The 20,110-nt window shown below is 45.1% G+C and overlaps 2 protein-coding genes across 6 annotated transcripts in view; one reads left to right on the top strand and one right to left on the bottom strand.

The window, feature by feature from the left end:
* Positions 1-8,246, top strand: part of CCNK (cyclin K) — a 57,247-nt gene extending 49,001 nt beyond the window's left edge. Inside the window, exons 9-11 of the mRNA XM_030214031.1 lie at positions 3,244-3,277; positions 6,864-6,935; positions 7,054-8,246. Of these exons, the coding sequence (XP_030069891.1) occupies positions 3,244-3,277; positions 6,864-6,935; positions 7,054-7,679 (732 nt within the window). The 3' untranslated portion in view covers positions 7,680-8,246. The remainder of the gene's footprint in view (positions 1-3,243; positions 3,278-6,863; positions 6,936-7,053) is intronic.
* Positions 8,247-15,403: 7,157 nt separating this feature from the next.
* The window catches only part of LOC115477268 (coiled-coil domain-containing protein 85C-like), a 258,614-nt gene continuing 253,907 nt past the window's right edge, over positions 15,404-20,110 (bottom strand). For all 5 annotated transcript variants that reach the window (XM_030214032.1, XM_030214035.1, XM_030214033.1 and 2 more), the window contains one exon: positions 15,404-16,814. In XM_030214032.1, coding sequence (XP_030069892.1) covers positions 16,725-16,814 — 90 coding nt within the window. In that variant the 3' untranslated portion in view covers positions 15,404-16,724. The remainder of the gene's footprint in view (positions 16,815-20,110) is intronic.

The raw sequence follows: 20,110 nt of genomic DNA, 5'->3' as shown, positions 1-20,110 counted from the left end.
AGATTGCAATAGCTATTCCTCTCTCTGTCAGGAGTCCGAGCCTATAGCATATGTCTTTGGTAGTTGAAGTTTATAGAAATTACAGTTACTGCAGCTATTTACAGCTTGCATCTGTGTTCAGTAGGGACTACTCAAATGTGGTAAATTTAAAACGAATCGGAGGAAATTTTTCTTCACTCATCACGTAGTTAAACTCTGGAATTCGCTGCCGAAAAATGTGGTTAAGGCGGTTAACTTAGCGTACTTCAAAAAAGGGTTGGACGGCTTCCTGGAGGAAAAAGCCATAGAGTGTTATTGAATGGACGAGGGAATACAGTATTTCTAGGATGGGCGGGACAAATTGCTTGTTCTTTTGGCCGCTGTCGGTGACAGGGTGCTGGGCTCGATGGACCCTTGGTCTGTCCCAGCATGGTGATGCTTATGTACTTATTCTTATGTACCTGGCCAGTACCAAAAACTTCATCACTGGGCAAGATCTAATGCTTTCTGAACACTTAGCTTCTCAGAAAAAGGTACATGGTGCAGTACATATCTACCAAATTGCAAAAGATCCAGGCAATATCTCATAACCTTGCCATACAAAGGCAGACTAATCTTTCCGCCCTGCTCTCGGAAGCAGATTGTGTACCTGATTTGACCAACCAGTGGTGCTTTTGATACTGCCTCCTAGATGTCTTCTTTAGCTTGGCTTCAGGAAGCTATAAGACTGCCCATTCCATTGGTTACCTCTTAGAGTGAAGATAAAGAATTTGATATTGAGATCATTTCATGGTCCTTTGAGCCCATCGTCTCTTAGATCTGCAAGCACTAATTAACACACAGGAGCTTTGTCTCTTTCGGGACAAGCTTAGCAAACCCACCTTGGTCCTATTCAAGATCCTGTGCATGGGAGAGATAGTTACTACTACTACTACTACTACTTGACATTTCTAAAGCGCTGCTAGGGTTACGCAGCGCTATACAATTTAACATAAAAGGACAGGCCCTGCTCAAAGAGCTTACAATCTAAAGGACAAGTGAGTAGACGATACGATGGGGGCAGTCAATTTGGGGCAGTCCGAATATCCTGAAGGTAAGAGTTAGGTGCCGAAGGCAGCATTGAAGAGGTGGGCTTTAAGCAGAGACTTGAAGATGGGCAGGGAGGGGGCTTGTCGTAGGGGCTCAGGAAGGTTGTTCCAGGCATAGGGTGAGGCGAGGCAGAATGGGCGGAGCCTGGAGTTGGCAGTGGTGGAGAAGGGTACTGAGAGGAGGGATTTGTCCTGTGAACGGAGGTTTCGGGTGGGAACATAAGGGGAGATGAGGGTAGTGAGGGGCAGCAGATTGACTCATCCTAAACTGCTTTTGTCTTTGACTTCATCAGTTCAGTATGGTCAGTTCCCTTTCCATCCCCAGTCCTGCCCTACCTGTCAGATGTACCTCCAAGAAAGGGTGGAAAAGGAATGCTGGGTGCACCACATCAATATGTTAGGATAACATCTCAGGTTTTGTTTTTTTCGCTCCTTCAGGATGGAGCTCAGCTTATCTGGGTTCAGCAGCCAGTCCAACAGCTACTCCAATCCAAAGCATTGCAACCCATTCTGGACCACAGACCTTTTTTTTTTTTCTTAAAAAAAAAAATCAAACGAACACCCTACCAACCATTCCCCCTGTGGAATCAAAGTGGACTGGTTTTCTTTGAAAGATCTCAGACGCTTACACTAATTCACTCTGCAAACCAACTACTGTCATTGGCTCTAGTCATAGCATCATACTTGTACAGACAAGGTCACTAGTCTTTCAATACCTTAAGGATTGGCTTTATGTAACTCTTCATCAAAACATTGAGGAGTCTGGCCTTTAGCTCAAGCAGAGGCTCGCTTTCATTAGAGCTATTCTGAATGCTTCAAGTCAAAGCTTTCTTTCCATCAAACTGGTGATAATGTCCTATTCACACTATGTGAATTGTTTGTTTGCTGCTCCTTGTGGGTCACAGCTACAACTAACTTATGTTGCCTCAACATATCTCTTTTGGTGGGACTTGAAATTAATAGAACCCAACTTTTTGGCTCTTGTTCTCCCAAGTTGCTTCTTTCAGTTCTCCTGCAGCAGCATATGGTGCAGTTGTGGCTTATCCTCTCTGTTGCTTGAGACTGACTACTTTTTTGCAGGACACACTAGCCAAAAAATGGATCAGGGTTTATTCTATACCCCCCAAATTCCAAAGCAGACTAGGTGACACACTATTGGCTTTGTCAACAGTAGTTTCTCAATTTAAGAGACTGTGAAGCCAAAATTCATCCCCTGGAAAGCAACCCACATAAGTGCCTCCATCGGTACTGACCCAGGATATTCAGTGCCAGACCATTTCCAGCATCCGGCATTGAATATCCAGGTTTATTTTGGCTGCTAAAAAGTTACCTTGCGAACTTTTTAGCAGTCAAAGATAAGATAACTGGTTAGGTGCTGAGTATCAGATAACAACAAGAACGGAAGATGTACAGAAAGACCAAACTAAAATCACAGATGTAAAAAAGCCAAATTCATTTATTAAGACCCTACACGGTCCGTGTTTCAGCCAAAGAGGCCTTCTTCAGGACAGCATTAGCAGATTTGTCTTAATTTGAGTGAACTTTTGGAAGAATATCTATATATGCCAATCCATAGACCCCTGAAGAAGGCCTCTTTGGCCGAAACACGGACCGTGTAGGGTCTGAATAAATGAATTTGGCTTTTTTACATCTGTGATTTTAGCTTGGTCTTTCTGTACATCTTCCATTCTTGTTGTTTTCTGGTGTTTTTTTACGGGAGATTTGGACTCTCTTTGTTGTTGTAGGTGCTGAGTATCTGCACCTAACCGGCTGGTTACTAACTGGTTGTCTCCCGCTGAATATCCGCAGTTACTTAACTGCTATTTAACTGGCCAGGAGCTATTCCTGGGTGGTTAAATATTTTGAATTGGGTGGGGGGGGGGGGGGTGAGTTTATTTTCCAGTTCAACTTAGTGTTCAAACCTTGGTACCATGCATACGGCTGAACTGCCACATCCTTGAAATGGGCACACTTGCTATAACAAAATATGCCTTAATATGGTCAGCTGGGCAGAGAAGGCTTCTTATTTGCCTTTATACATGTTTAGTTATTCCTTTTTGCCATTATGTGAAGATGGACAACTGTGGTGTACCCATTCTCTATCTGCTCAGGTTTTTGTTTGGTTTTTTTCCACACTTGTTTCTAGAGCTAATGTGTATTATGATTTCAATTTCAGGCTGTCTCTCCTAAAGAAGAAAGCAAAGTTGTTGGTAAGTAATTTTCTTTTTTCTTTCTGTGAAAAAGGTTGGTTCAAACAGCAGTAAAGTTGCCATGGTTAGGCTATTTAGATATATTGTGCCAACTTAATATGCATGTGACTTGTGTCAAGAGCCCTTGATCCCTACATCAGGTCCATGCCACATTCAGGCATCATCCTTAATTCATCTGCAAGCAGAGGCTGGACTGGCTTTACAGCTTTGAAAGCAAATATTGTAATGGGTTAGGGGAGACATTACTTCCATAGAGTCCCTCTAGACTGGCACAGATGGAGACTGAGCTTTAAGTAAGCCTATAAGGCTGTGCAGTCCCTTGACAGCCAGTCTGTTCTCAGTCTCAGCAGATGGTAGCAGTGGTAAGCTTGCACAGTCCCAGTCACTCCGATAGGATTGATAGGTTGGTTTTGCCTTGGGTTGTATTTTAATATTACAATGATATACAAAAAAAGAAAAGATCACCCTCTCTGTATTCGGCTTTTTTTTTTTTTCTGGCTGCCGGAGAATATTGTGCACTGTGCTTAGTGGGGTTTCCTCAGGGCTCCCGCAGGCGTGGAGATAAGCACTGTGCGACTTGTTAACATCGGAGCCTCGATTTGTGGCAGGGTTTTGTGCCAGCTGGGTACCTGCTGATTCTGTGAGTTTGGGAGCAAGGGCAGTGTCTTTGGCAAGTTTTTTTTTCTCATGAAGCATCGGCAGGGGGCAAATACTATAGCAGAGCAGTTGATGGCGGTAGCTCCATTTTCAGTGAGAACCACCACCTTCTTGAGTGTTGCTTCGGGTCCTGATCAGCCCCATGATTGGAGCTGGTGTGTTCCTCTGTATCGCAGCAAAGTGCCCTGGTGTTGCCAGTTCCTTCAGGTGTGGATTTTCCGCTGGCCGTATACAAGGCCTTCTGTCAGAGGAGAGCTGGGGCTTTGGCTGGGCCGCGACAGTAGGCAACGCTGCAGTGTGTGTGTGTGTGGGGGGGGGGTCCTTTTCTCTAGTGGACTGGGAGGAGAAGGACCTTGTGGAATGCAGTTTCCTTGCTTTGGAGGCGTATCAAGAGTAGTCAGAGGGAGAGGAGACTTTGGACTGGGGTCCTCCTTTGGAAGAGGATGCTTGGGTGGAGGAGTTGCCCCCCCACCTCGGGGGAGTGCATTTTTTTTATCAGGAGCTTATCTCGCAGGTTTCTTCGGTGCTGAAGTTTGAGGAGATGCCTAAGGAGGTTCTGTGGATAGTGGATCCACTGCTGAAGGGTATTATGAAGTCCACTCGATCCTTCCCTATGCATCAGGACATTTGAGACATGATTCAGGCCCAGTGGAATTTGCCTGATGCTCCTTTCTGGATTATTCCATGATCCAGTTTTACCCTATTCCAGACCAGGACAGGGAGCCTCTGAGACCCCCTATGGTGGGCCTCTGCAGTAACTAAAAAGAATACTGTTCCAGTGGGTGGTGACACGGCCCTGAGGGGTCCACTGGATGGAGGCGTTGCTGAAGCAGAGTTTTGATGTGGCAGCTCTGCTCTGGCGGTTCAGGGGTGCAGTGGCCAGGGCCTGTTTTCATTGGGCGAAGCATATTTTGGACAGGGAGTTGGATGATTGGAGCCTGGTTGATCAGGAAGCTGGCAAGATTGAGATGGGTTCCTCTTTTTAAAATGTTTTTATTGGATGCACTTAACAATCTGCTCCGTCTTCTAAGTCCATGGCACTCGGAGTGGTGGTGAGGCAGTCGTGGCTGAGAGGTTGGTCTGCAGACGCAGCCTCCAACAAAACTCAGTGTTTCCCTTTAGGGGTTCTCTTTGGAGAAGACCTAGATTGTGAGCCCTCTAGGGACAGAGAAAGTACCTGCATATAATGTGTACAGCGCTGTGTATGTCTAGTAGCGCTATAGAAATGATTAGTAGTAGTAGAAATGTTGGTTAAAAGTCTGGAACAGTGTTTCCCAAGTCGGTCCTGGAGTACCCCCTTGCCAGTCAGGTTTTCAGGATATCCACAATGAATATGCATAACAGATTTGCATACAATACAATCAGTCAAAGATCAAAGGGAGGAAACTGGATCCTGGAAGACTGTGTTCCTCTTTCCATGGGTTTTTTTTTTTATGTATTTGAAAGATTTACAGCCTTATGTAATAAAATTGTATTGGAATTATGCTTTTTTTTTTTTTTTTAATTTAGTGATAAATTTTGTACTTAATATGCTAGCTGCTTCTGGTTTTTAACATGACATTTTATTTCACATATTTACTTTTAACATGTTAAATGCAAAAAGTAAATATAAGTTGTGTCCATTGTAATAGTGATATTTCAGTCTAGGCCACCAGCACATGGAGGCTCTCAACCAGAGAGACTCCTCCCCCTTGCTGCCCTGATAGATTTCCCCTTCTATTGCTTCCTTTGTAAATCCCAGAAAGCAGTGGAGGGTACACTAGGGCTGCCAGTGTCTAATCTCAGGGTGGTAAAAGTGGCACTTGCTGGGCTGCACAGGGAAGGGTATAATCAGCGGAGGTACAGGTTAGTAGTGAAGCCTCACTTAGAATACTAGGTTTAATTCTGGCGGCTAGAGCTGAGCCAGAGTCTGCACCAAAAGAGACATGCCATGACACTGAAGGACTTTAAACAGGTATACCCTAATGAGAGTGGGGGGACTTGATACAAGCACTTAATGAGCTGAATGGTATTAATGCACAAAATATATTTTTCTGTTGAAAAAGAAGTTGCTGAAGTAGGATCATAGGTCAGCCCAGGAGGAATAACAGGCACTAGTTTTCAATCAAACAAATAAAAAGGTAGTGGGTGCCTGGAAGGACTTCCGCAGGAAGGGGAGGAGCCAAGCAACAGTAACAACATGTAAAAAGGCTTGGGATAAAACAGATGGGTTAATCCAGAGGCGTAGCCAGACACCCAATTTTGGGTGGGCCTGGGCCCAAGATGGGTGGGCAGAAGAACCCCACCCCATCCCATAGGTGATTTGGTCTCTCCTTCTCTCGCCTGCATGCCATATGGTCTCTCAAATATCTCTCCTCCCCTGCACACCTTTTAAATTTCAGATTTTCAGTGAGGAGCAACTAATACACACTACTCATGTAGGCCTTCCCACTGATACAGCTTCCTGTGGGGCCGGTGTAAGCAGTATGTATCAGTCACTGCTCCTGCAGGCGAAGATCTGCTATTTATAAGGTATGCAGGAGGGACAGTTGTTGGGAGTTTTCAGCTTGGAAATCTCTGCCGGCTACATCACAGGTGTGCTGCTACTGGTGGGCCTGAGCCCACCCTTGGCTACGCCACTGGGTTAATCATAATGAAATTAGATCGTGCTTCTGAAAATGTAGGGAGGTAAACAGTTCCAGCCCTAACCACCTTGTTGGCCTGCCTGAATGGGTAATTGGGATCTGTCAGAAAACACTGATGGACTTTGCCAGAACCCAGGAAAAAAAAAAGCTTTTACGTCTTTCCTGTGCTATTGTAGCTGCTTTTGTTTCTAATCTCCTTTGCTCTGAATGAAAATGAGTAGTAGCAAAAGCCAACTGTTGCTCTGTCATTGCTCAGACCAATGTGTGGTATAAATAGTTTTGTTTTGTTTTTTTTAATATTGTAGAACCACCACCATCTAAACTTCCCAAACTGGAGACACCTCATCCACCAATTCCACCTGTACACCCTCCTCCAGGTCAGTGTTAATGCAAAAGTTTCATAACAGATCCGATGAACTTGGTGCTGGTCATAGTTTCAGTACTGCATGTGTGGCATTGGAATTAGACGTTAAGAAGTTTTGTTCCTTTTTACAGAGCGAAAGCCCCCACTGGTGACATCAGCTGTGTTGGGAGAAGGTGACCAGATTGGCACAAGTGACACTACAGACATGACCAAGATCCAGCTTCCTCCTCCCTCTCATCCTGCCCCAGTTCACCAACCTCCCCCACTGCCTCATCGTCCACCACCGCCACCTCCTCCAAGCAGCTACATCACTGGCATGTCTACTACCAATTCTTATATGTCTGGTGAAGGCTATCAGAGTCTGCAGTCACTAATGAAAACAGAGGGCCCCTCCTATGGAACGTTACCCCCAGCATATGGCCCTCCAGCTCATATCCCCTACCACCCACACGTGTATCCTCCAAATCCTCCACCCCCTGTGCCACCACCCCCTCCTACTGCCTTTCCTCCACCTGCTATTCCTCCTCCCACTCCAGGTTATCCCCCTCCCCCTACCTACAACCCTAACTTCCCCCCTCCCCGCTTACCTCCTACACACGCAGTCCCTCCCCATCCTCCCCCTGGTTTAGGGCTGCCCCCGGCCAACTATCCCCCACCCTCTGTTCCTCCTGGGGGCCAACCACCAGGGCCCCCTCCAATTCCCCCACCTGGTATGCCACCTGTAGGAGGATTGGGGCGGGCAGCCTGGTTGAGATAGCATGAGGCTTTTCTTTGTGTAAATATACTTAAACAGCACCGGTACCCAAAAGCAGGTCATCTTTCTGAGCCATTGCTACTGGTAATGTGGACTGTGGATACTGAACAGCCTGTTGCAATTTTAAGTTTTGATTTGACAGGGCCTAAGTCAAAGGCAGCTTGAGCACTACAGCTGCCTTTGCTGCCATGGCTGAAACAGGCCCACCCTTTTTCCTGAACACTGAGAGCATATCGGTGTTGTCATATAACATAAATCGGTGTCCTCCTCAGTATTGGCCCTGCACGTTTAGAGGGTCTAATCTAGAAAGTTGATTTATTTTCTTTCTGGTTGCTGGGTACCTGCCCCACCCTTCTCCTCAGTTGGCAGACCAAAGTCAGCATGGGCATTTGTGGTTTTGGAATGTTCTGTGGAAAGCATTGTCTGTTTTACCCCTTGTTACAAAGTTTTGTACATAGTTTTATTTTTCGTAAGGATGAAAGGTTGCCTGAGAATTATATTGTGACTTTATTGGGTTGCTGGGACTATTTTATTTCCAAATTAAAAACAATGATTCTGAAAGCCAAGGCTTATTGTAGTCTGTAGCCTAAATAAAACATATGGCTGAGCAGAGACACCCCCCCCCCCCCCCACCCCACCCCAATCATACTGCAATAAAATGAGTATTAGTCTAAAGCCCTATTCACCCAAATTCAGTGGAGTATGATACAGTCTGTGTGGGGCAGTTGCAGGGACTTAAGATATTGAAGCACTCAAACCTACGACTTTAAAACAAAAAGGAATTAGTTCCTTCCTACCAAGCTCTATGGGCACATGGTTAACATAAAACATAGGATGTGTGTGTCATTACACAGAAGTAGCCTGCATTTTTTTAAATTCCCTCTTCAAGGCCTTAGTTGTAGCCATGAGTGAAAATTCCAGATTTTATTTCTATACATAGTGTACAAGAGAATGAGCTGTGTTTGTACAAAGCCATTTCAGATTAGCCAGGTGCTGGTGAATAAGATTTCTTTCTTTATACTGCTTCTGGTCCTTAATCTTGAAGGACTGGAAGTTTAAAGCACCTCCTTAGCCATTTCCATCCTTGAGATATAAATAACCCTCCTTCTAATCATCCTCATTAGCTTCCAGAGCTGTTTACCTGTACTAACAAGTGGACTTGGGAAGCATATGGCGGGCCAAAAAGCCAATTATATTTTGTTAAAGTGAATAAAGTTAAGATGACAGATTGCTCCAGCTCTGTCTTTAATCTAAAAGCTAATCTGGCAGCCTATACAGAGTCCCTTTTACTAAGCAGCAGCAAAAAGGGACCTGCGCTGACATGTGTGTTTCATGCATGCTGAGGCTCCCTTTTACCACAGCAGGTAACAGGGAAGTCTCGTTCCTGCAAGAAATGGCCATGACGGCATTTGGGGGGGGGAGGGAGGGAGAGTGAGTCCATACCGCTGACCATTGAGGTTGGCAGTAGAGGCTCCTGCACTAATCAGGCAGGGCGCAGCACTGCCCAATGATTACTACTGGGTACACTCTGGCGCTACAAAAATAAATATATATGACGGTGCGCTAGGGGGTGGGAAGTACGGCTAGGCTGCTGCTGTAGCCCAGTGGTAGTTCCTGTTTAGCAATAAAAGCCCACTGGTAATGTGTTCAATCCCATAATGTTTGTTCCACACTCCACCAATTAGTGAAACTATAGTCTCTGCAAAACAGAGCACTGGTATGTAAAACTACCCCAATCAGAACAACAAACCTGCATCAGCACTCACTTACAAAGCATATATTTTATTTTGTTCAGCAGGAAGTAAACACTAATCACCCTCATTTATGACTTCACTTTACTAAAATATTTCAAATCAATGTATGTTTTAAAGCACATTTTAATATAAATTCCAATTGCTACTAATCTCCCCCCTCCCCCACAAAAATATAGCAAGTGGATAAATACAGATTTTATAAAATGTGCACCTAAAATCTAAAGCCATTCTCAGATGTATATTCCAGTTACTTTTGTAAATCACATTATACAGAAAATAGAGGAAGGCTGTCCCGTCACAGGTTTACCAGTTATAACTTCAAACGGACTTCCAAAAGCAGCACAAATATACTTTCCCCAGCATGAAAAATATACAGATTTATATACTTTCAGCAAGTGCTTTCTGCTGTTGTTTAAAAATATCAGTAGTATGCTTCCCTTCTCAGTTTGAAAAGATAGATAAAAAGTCTCTTTTTATTGTACCCAACACTGAGGGATAAGGTAATAGCATTTGGCTACAAGTGGCCAATCTTCAGCAATCATCTCTCTACTGCTGAAGGTGTGAGTAAGAGGCAGATGCAGCAACCAAACGTAAAAAAATCTAAATCGTTAAAGTCCCTAACGATTTTAAAATAACGAAAAATGCACCAAAAAAAAAAGTCACACATGCTGAGATCGGTAGTGAAACGTACAATGTATCAAAGAATCACAATACACATCGTTAATCGGCCCCCAAATCATGCGCAGAGCAGCCAAGCGTTATGTTAGCTGCTCTGCGCATGCCACAAACAGTCAAAACACAGTCAAATCGCAAGCACATGGCTCCCAAATAAAAACAAAAATAAAAAAAAAGGGTCGGGAGGGGGCAAGGGCGCTCATCAGGAGCGTCCTGTACAGACGGCCTTGCCCCCCCCCCCCCCCCGCTGCTCCCCACTTTCCGCCGCTCCCCCCACCCCGAAAAAGCAAAATTCTAGAAGCCCCTGCCCCCCTCCCTTCCTCACTACTCTCTCACCTCAGCTCCGCCTCCCGACATCCTCCGTCCGTGCCCCGCCCCCTTTTGGGGTCGTCGCCGCCATTCCCCTCCTCCATCGGGCCCCCCTTCCTCTTACCGGGCCCGTGCAGCGCCTCTCTCCTCTGTCCGAAGGCGCTGCACGGGCAAGAAGAAAGCTGAATCAGCTGATGCCTGCCTTCGCCTAGCTTCGATAGAGCGTCTTTCTCCTCCTGGGCCCGCCCCTGTCTGACGTCAGTAACCTACGTAGGTTACTGACGTCAGACAGGGGCGGGCGCAGCAGAAGAAAGACGCGCCATCGCGAAGGCAGGCATCAGCTGATTCAGCTTTCTTCTTGCCCGTGCAGCGCCTTCGGACAGAGGAGAGAGGCGCTGCACGGGCCCGGTAAGAGGAAGGGGGGCCCGATGGAGGAGGGGAATGGCGGCGACGACCCCAAAAGGGGGCGGGGCACGGACGGAGGATGTCGGGAGGCGGAGCTGAGGTGAGAGAGTAGTGAGGAAGGGAGGGGGGCAGGGGCTTCTAGAAGTTTGCTTTTTCGGGGTGGGGGGAGCGGCGGAAAGTGGGGAGGGGGGGGGGCAAGGCCGTCCGTACAGGACGCTCCTGATGAGCGCCCTTGCCCCCTCCCGATCCTTTTTTTATTTTTATTTTTTTATGTGTTTTCTGAGGTCCTTTGGACCAATCACAGCGCTTTTAGCTCTGCTAATGCGCTGGGATTGGCTCAAAGTTTGTTTATTTTTTCACTTAACACTTTTTCCTGCCACGGAGCTGTCCTAACGAGAGGTCCAGACCTCTCGTTAGTTTTCCTGCCTTTTTCCTGCGTAAAAGCAATCGGAAAAGGTTAGTGCATGTCGTTTCAATGGGGTTTTCACACTAATTGCTCATCTCCATTCCGTTTTCGTTAGCTGCTACTGTCGTCGGAAAATAGGCTTAAGTGCATGGAAAGGATAGGAAATTCTTCCCTGAGGGCTCATTTAACGATGAAAAACGTTTAGTGCATCTACCTCTAAGTCAGAAGCTTGGGCTACAATGCGGAAAAGCCATTCACTGAAAACCCCAACACTTGCACTAGCCCTAATGGGGTCCTACACTGGCCAAAGTCCATATATTCACATCATACACATGCTATTTATATTACTGCACAAAGAACTGGCTTTTAGTATATATGTGACTGGTAAACACCAAACATAAGAGATGTACTTACAGGGGTGATTCTGTTAATAGAAACGTTTGTCTGATTTAGAGTTTCACGGTTGTGCCTACTGCTTGTTGCTGGAGCCGACACTTTTTAAACTTGGAAGTGCCTCACACTCAGAAAAGTTTTACATGTTCTCATAACCTTCAAAGAAATCTGTGTATTTTGGTTTTTATTTTTCCCTCTGCACGTTTCCCCTTTGGGATTTGTGTGGTATGTGACCCTGGTCGGGATTACTAATGTCTGCTTGTGCCCAGGGCCTCTGCAATGTCTATCATCCTTGATAGCAGCCTTCCTCATGCAGAGACCAGCCAACGCTGCTATTTCTATACGCAGAAACTTATATGAGTTCTGGGCTCGCAGAAGTTTCCACTTTCAGAGGGGGGAAAATGAAGCAAACTCAAAGGTTGCAGGTTGTTGAGATGGGAGAAAGATCACTAGTAGGGGGAACACATATGAGAAAGCAGACCGAAGGGCATGACCTCCTTCAGAACATTTAGTATTTTTACATAACTTCTAAGAAACAGATAAGAAAGAACATTTGCCTAAAACATGAGCAGTGGGAGGAAGCCCCACATTAAGCTGTATAAAAATGTTGCACTAATTATTCTGCATTTTAGATTTGATAGACTTTTTTTTTTTTTGTAGTCTGGGAATATTCTAGTATTTTATGGCTGCTGATCAATTTCACACAGTCCCCTACCTCTTAAAGAAGATGAGCCCCTCATAACAAATGATTGACTAACCCACCAGCCCCCATACAAAACCTCCAGGTGGGATGTGCAAAGCCTAGTGATCCTGTTTCCCATCTTTCGATTATGCTAAGCCCATGATTGTACAGGTAGCCTTGACACCTACCCAGATGTGGCGTTCAACAACTTGGGAAAGAGCTTAAAGCAGTGGGCCACAGGCCCTACGACTGGTTTTGACCTTTATTCAATAGATTGGGTCAAAATTGATTAGAATTTGTTAGATGAGTGAAATTTATATCCTCTGTCACACAGCTAGGTGTGTACCATTCTTGTGCATAATTTTAAGAGGACAAATCCTAACTTCTGAGACAATACGGATCACTTTAGGCAAAGGAGCTGAGCTCCAAACAAGGTAAAGTGGGTAAGAATAGCAAGATAATGAACCAGATCAGTGGTGACAGAGTTGTACTTTTCTGTGGTATGTTTTTTTACCACATCTGTCACCCACCTCACCAAGACATTCTGAGATTTACAAACAAAATAAAACAGACACGACTTAAAGCGACATTAAATTTCTCAGTTTCAGATAAGTACAGATTTGAATGAAAGGAAATGTAACAAAGCAGATAGACGTGACAGACAAATCTCAGGCCACTGGAGTACATTGCCTCACACTCCTCACTTAGGCAGGCTGTTTAGCCAGTTTAAGACCTAGATGCAATATGCCTGCATTAGCCTCAGGGGAGGGAAGAAATAGCACTAGTATCTTCCTCTTGAGCCGCATACCCTGCCCCCCACTTGATGCCCAAAGTGGTACAATAAAATACAGCCCAGTACTCTCATGTCACGCTTCCTCTCTGAGAACCCCACTGCTTCTGTTCTAAAGCAAAGGCCCAGGATTCAGAGGTTAGGTTTAACCTCAGCTAAACAAATAACTGCAGCTTAAACTAAGGTTCACCTCTTCCACCCCCCCCCCCCCCCCAAAAAAAAAAAGGCAAGCAGAGGAGCATCAAGAACACTCTCATAAAATTGTGTGTGTGTGTATATATATATATATATATATATATATATATATAGCCAGACCTTATATTAGGGGGGGAAGGGTACCAGAGCACAAAGCAGGGAAACACAAAGCTGTCCCACCCTACTCTCTTTGGCCCCCCAAGTACCTACCGCTGGCAGGGATCCCCAAGTCTCACCAACAGACGACATCCTCAACTGGTGGCCTGGCATTGGCAGCTTTTTCCACGAGCTGCTGCCATGCCACCTGCCCCTTGCAAATGTGCAAAGATCAAGCATATGGGGGGAGAAGAAAGAAACAGCAACTCATGAGAAATATCGCCAACTGCCAGGCTATCAGTGGAGGACCTTTTCTGCTAGTAGGGCTTGGGGATCTCTGCCAGCCACAGTAGACCGTGTTGCAATTGGGGGGAGGGGGGGAGGTCTGCAATGCCAGTGGTGTGAAAATATATGTATATTTACACACACAATTTACATTTTTTAAAAACTTGTTTCAAAGTTTAGCAGATACAGTGTGCCACTGCCTGGAATCAGCAGTCACAAGAAACAGGTGCCATGGAAAGATAAGAAAGTGCTGCTGCCTTAAAGCACTATAAAAAAAACACCAAGGCAAACAGAGATCCAAGTAGGAGAAATTAAACATATGGAATACAATTTAAAAATAAAAAAACACACACTGGTGTAAAAGAGCAAAGGGCTTAAAAACTGGTAAGAAGCATTATTTGTTCTTTTTAAATACAAAAATCCTGAGATGGAAGATTGGGATTGGTGACGGCAAATTTTAACAGGCACCACCAGTCAGGAGGGCATACAAACCCAAAAGGTGTATTTAAAAAAAAAAAAAAACTCCTTCACCTTTTTAGTTTTTTTTTGCCATCTATCCCAGCAACCTTTTGCTAGCCATAATTAAACAGTTCAGTGTCACAGCTTTACTATCTGGGTGTAAATTCCACCCAAATTCCTTGCAGTGCAAGGGGAGGCGTTAATTTCAACTCGCACCCCTGTCTCTGCTGCTCTTTGCTGCTTTTTCTGTTCTTTTGGTTACACTTAAGGCAGTGTTTCCCAAACTTTTATCCAAATAGACCCTGCTAACACTTTACCCAGAATCAGGTGACCCCAGATGATGAAAACTGAAAAGCAGCTCTTCATGTCCCCTCCCCTCTCTTCTCTTCTCCAAAGCATGAAGGCAGCAGTGGATGTGATAACAGCATGTCACTGTGCACTCAAAGACTCCAGTATGCAGCATGGACTTGCAGTCTCGGGGAGCCCAAACAAGAGGGCCCCATGCTGGCTGCCACTATGGTGGGAGCAGCCCTGTTTGTGTGACCCTGTTCACTGATAGGACCCCATCTGGGGTCTTGACTCACAGATTGGGAAGCACTGCATTAAGGGGGAAGCAGGTTAATCAGAACTGAAAGACAGTCTAGAATAGACAGGCTAGCAATTACAGTGACTGCTGCTATTAGCCACTTACTCAGATTAGGGAAACCAGAGCAGCAACCTCTCCAGGGTGGCTGGGGACTTATGTTTCCCAATTCACTACGCAGCAGCCCTGGATAGCCACAGCAAGTAAAACTGTCCCCACATCTTGTCCAGGAGGCACCCCAGCCAGACAGGTTTTCAGGGTATCCGCAATGAATATTCATGAGAGAGATTTGCATCCACCGCCTCTAAGTCTCTCTCATGAATACTCATTGTGGATATCCTGAAAACCTGACTGGCTGGGGTGCCTCCAGGACCAGGTTTGGGAACCACTTACCTAAGCCATAGCATCATTGCAACAAAACAAAGTCATTTGTTTTATGGACAGTAGTAAACCAAAAGCAAATAAAAAAAAAATATCCCATTCATTTTGACCTTTGATTTTGAAACAAAAAAAAAAAAACCTTCTCTTGTGTGAACAATTTTAGGGGGACCTAAATTCTAATTGTTACAGCAAGTAATCTCTGGAAACTCAAAGCAGGGCTGGTAAGAGGAAGGAATGGCTGAAAAAGGATTTGTGTATACAAACGTCTTAATAACATTTTACTTCATGTCAAAATGTTATACCTTTCTTGTTTGGGGGAAGGAGAGCCTGAGGGACTTTATTAAAGTGAAGTTTAAAGCACTGGGGTTTGAAAGTTTGCATTGCGATGGCCAACACTCATGGAGCTAAGCAGATCAGCCAAACCCTATTACCTTAAATTTACATTATCATTAACTCCCTGAAAGTAGAGGAAGACAAGGGAAAAAAATGCATACAGATTGGAAACAAACTCCGATCCCTAACCAAGATGTGCATTACACCAAATCTAATCAAGCTTTTGTCTAAATTCATTCACATTTCTGTGCCTTTTAAGAATAAAAAGTTACATATTTCTAATCCAAATCTGTTTTTTTTAAAGTTTTTCTTTTGGGGTGCAGCAATAAGATATACAAAGTGACATAGGACTAGACAAGGCTCCGTTGCTTCTCTCTGCTGCTGTACCAAGGCTGTAAGTGGCTTTCAGCTGTTCCCTTTTACCAGCCCCAGTAAAGCTGGTGCTACCAACCACATACTGTTAATTAAAGCTCAGAGGAGCGATGGCCAGGGCTAGGAGGCTTTTGCTTCTATGTTGTCTGGCCCAAAGAAATTACCCCAAGCCTTTGGTATCTGCAGGAAATACAGGACTGAAACCCATCCAGGCACTTTAGGACTGGCCCACAAAATTGCTTTCCGCTGGACAGTTCCCTAGTGCCCCCACTTTTTTTTTTTTTTTTTTTTTTAAAGAGCATTCTGTGAATACAAAATTCTGTCCACAACGCACTTACAATACACAAGTGAATGTAGGGAGGCTGTGCAGTGTGTGCTCAAAATCTTGAAAGAAATATTTGGGGGGGGAGGGAGGGGGGTGAAATTCAAACCCCAATCCACAGGCCTGAAACCACCCAAGCAGGATTTTATAGACGTTTAATAGTCTGGGTTCAGCTGCTCCTTGGTATCCAGCGTTCCTGATGGTTTGGAAATTCAAAAGCAGGCAAGGTAGGTATCACGGGCTACCAAGACAAGCGCTATCTAATTCATAAGAGTACTCAGCTGGTTCAACAGGATGCTGACGTTAGGAAGTTGCCACTGTGCAGATCAGCAATACATGGCGTAACTTGTGCTCAGGTTACAATTCTCTTTCTAGTCCTTCCGGAATTGATCAAAAGTGAAAGGGGATTTGCACTACAATACAGAAATGACACAGCCTTGCCAGTAAAGCGCTTTACTCCCATCAACAGGTTGTCCAGACCACCGTAAGCAGGAATCGACCACAGCTGCCATATTTACATTATTTACACTATACAAAGTCCTAACGATACTGGTAGCTGAGAGAAACTGGAGACACTTCTCTTCTCGGAAGTGCTTTCCACGTTGCCCTTATAAAGGGCCCTTGAACTGGTTTCCGGAGAGGTGCTGTCTGATGGATGGTTTGCTACTGGCAGCGTCGCCCAACTTTCTCCAGACAACCTAGGTGGAAAGAAACAGATGGTACTCATCAGTGGCCTGACCTTCTGTATTTTTCATTTAACTGGGAGAATTACTCTTTAAAACAAGTGAATCATTCTTCGTCAGCTTCTCTGTGTGTACCATACAAATTCTGAACCAGGCTGATTTACCACATTTACTTCCAGTATTATAATGCATCACTAGATGGCGCTCATGAACTAAACTAAAGCATTTAAAGAGACAATTCCAGTCATCTTAACTGAGAAGAAAAATGATTAGCTAAAGGAAGTGCCATACTGGGTCAGATCAGATCAAAGGTCCATCAGGCCCAGTATCCTTTTTTCATCAGTTGCCAATCCAGAACACAAGTCTCTGGCAGTATCCCAAAAAGCAAACAGAACGATTTCATGCTGTTTACCCCCAGGGATAAGCAGTGACTTCCCTCCCCCCAAGTCCACCTTAACAACAGTATATAGATTTTTCCTCCAAAACCTATTTTTAAACACAGCTAAACTACCTGCTTTTACCACAACCTCTGGCAATGAGTTCCACAGCTTAACTACACGTTGAATGAAAAAAAAAATGTTCTCCAATTTGTTTTAAACATCACGACTTAGTAACCTCATAGTGTGTCCCTTAGTCTTTGTACTTTTTGAAAAGTAAACAATTGATTCGTGTTTTATCATTTCATCCACTCAGGATTTGATAGACTTTTATCGTATCTTCCCTCAGCTGTCTTCTCCAAGCTGAACAGCTCTGACCTAGTGCTTCCCAGACCTGTCCTGAAGACCCCACATGGGCGTAGCCAGACAGCAGATTTTAGGTGGGCCTAGACAAAAAGTGGGTGGGCACCAAGTGTTCTGCCCACTCCCCCCACCAACTTAAAAAAAAAAAAATTCAGCTGACGCAAAAACACTGCTCTCCACCTTGGCTGCCTGCAGCAGGCATGCACTGAAAATTGAGCATGTGCAGGAGCCAGTATCAGCAGCTTAGGAAGCTCAGACATCTGAAGTGGAGAGCAATGTTTTCAGTAAATCCAGACTGCCCCAATTTGACTGTCCCTATCGGACCGACCGTTCACTTGTCTATTAGATTGTAAGCTCTTTGAGCAGGGACTGTCTCTCTTTGTTAAATTGTACAGCGCTGTGTAACCCTAGTAGCGCTTTAGAAGTAGTAGTAGTAGTAGTATTACATATAGCAGTGATTTATCCAGAGCTGAGATTGTGATGTCATAATGCCTCATTCCACCAATGCCTAAGAGCCAACCTCATCAGTGATGTCACAATGGCTTGATTGTCCTATATTTGTCTCACTCTTATCTATTAGATTGTAAGCTCTTTGAGCAGGGACTGTCTCTCTTTGTTAAATTGTACAGCGCTGCGTAACCCTAGTAGCGCACTAGAAATGTTAAGTAGTAGTAGCATCATCATAGATTTAAGCGCATATTCTATAACTAGGCTCCTACATTTTGGAACGCCCATTTCCCCGCCCATAACCACACCCCTTTTTGCCTATGCACATCCTATATAATAATTCTCACCACCAATGTTCTAATGTGGGACTGCCTGTGTCCGTGGCTCCTGGAGTTGCTGAGCTAGGCTCCGTAGCCAGGATGACGTCACTAACAGCTGATTCCCAGGCAGGAGGAGGAGTAGGGAAACACGCGGAACGTGTTTCCCTACTCCTCCCCCTGCCTGGGAATCAGCTGTCAGTGCCCCGCTCCCTGCCACTTCCTAGCAAATGGCAGGGAGCGGCGCTTCAAAAAACTACAAGTGCGGCACCACAGAACCCCCCCCCCCCCACTCGGCACATCACCTAATCCCCCCCCCCCCGGCACATCAAACATCCCCTCCCCCCCCCCAGCACATCAAACCCCCTTGCCACCCGCAGATGCCAGTAGTAACGCTGTCCGGCCGCTGCTGCTTCTCCTGTTGAGTAGCAGCGGCCGCTACAAAAAGAAAAGAAGTGATAAATGTTTTTAAACCCAGCCCAAATCATTCGCAAATGCCCGAGTCTTACAACGGCAGTCTCTGCAGCCGCTCCTCAGGAGTCTCTTCAGGTACAATTTATCAACTGGTTCACATTTTCCCATGCTTATCTATCCCTTCAAAAATATCAGTTCCTAATTTGTCTCTTAAGAGTTCTTTCTAGCAGCTTTTGTATTCTTCACCTGTAATATTTTCTAGAAGATTCCAATCAGTAAATAACGCAGTTAAAGGCAGTTATAATAGATTTTACTGTAGGGGGAAAAACATGCAGAGGCTCATTTGCAAAAAGTGAGAGTTAAGCAGATCCCAGCATGACTTAAGCCTGATCGAACAAGGTCCTCTTTCTGCAACTTTGGTCGCGGACATTTTATTTTTCTTACATTTAGACCCCGCGCTTTCCCACTCATAGCAGGTTCAATGCGGCTTACATATTATATACAAGTACTTATTTGTACCTGGGGCAATGGAGGGTTAAGTGACTTGCCCAGAGTCACAAGGAGCTGCCTGTGCCTGCAGTGGGAATCGAACTCAGTTCCCCAGGACCAAAGTCCACCACCCTAACCACTAGGCCACTCCTCCACTGTTGCTACTATTTGAGATTCTACATGGAATGTTGCTATTCCACTAGAAGTTGGCCCTTGCAGATCACCAATGTGGCCGCGCAGGACGTCAGACTCACAGAAACAGAAGCCTGCGCAGCCTTCTACATGGAATGTTGCTAGTGGAATAGCAACATTCCATGTAGAATCTCCAATACTAGCAACATTCCATGTAGAATCTCCAACAGTAGCAACATTCCATGCAGAATCTCCAATAGTATCTATTTTATTTTTGTTACATTTGTACCCTGCGCTTTCCCACTCATGGCAGGCTCAATGCGGCTTACATGGGGCAATGGAGGGTTAAGTGACTTGCCCAGAGTCACAAGGAGCTGCCTGTGCCTGAAGTGGGAATCAAACTCAGTTCCTCAGTTCCCCAGTTCCCCTAGGACCAAAGTCCACCACCCTAACCACTAACCACTAGGCCACTCCTCCACTGTTGCTACTATTTGAGATTCTACATGGAATGTTGCTATTCCACTAGCAACATTCCATGTAGAAGTCGGCCCTTGCAGATCACCAATGTGGCCGTGCAGGCTTCTGCTTCTGTGAGTCTGACGTCCTGCGAATCTCCAATAGTATCTATTTTATTTTTGTTACATTTGTACCCTGCGCTTTCCCACTCATGGCAGGCTCAATGCGGCTTACATGGGGCAATGGAGGGTTAAGTGACTTGCCCAGAGTCACAAGGAGCTGCCTGTGTCTGAAGTGGGAATCGAACTCAGTTCCC

The sequence above is a fragment of the Microcaecilia unicolor genome, chromosome 9 (assembly GCF_901765095.1).
Source record: "Microcaecilia unicolor chromosome 9, aMicUni1.1, whole genome shotgun sequence".
In the NCBI taxonomy this organism is placed as follows: domain Eukaryota; kingdom Metazoa; phylum Chordata; class Amphibia; order Gymnophiona; family Siphonopidae; genus Microcaecilia; species Microcaecilia unicolor.
The sequence above is the reverse complement of the archived record's forward strand: the minus strand, read 5'-3'. Positions and strand labels throughout refer to the sequence as shown.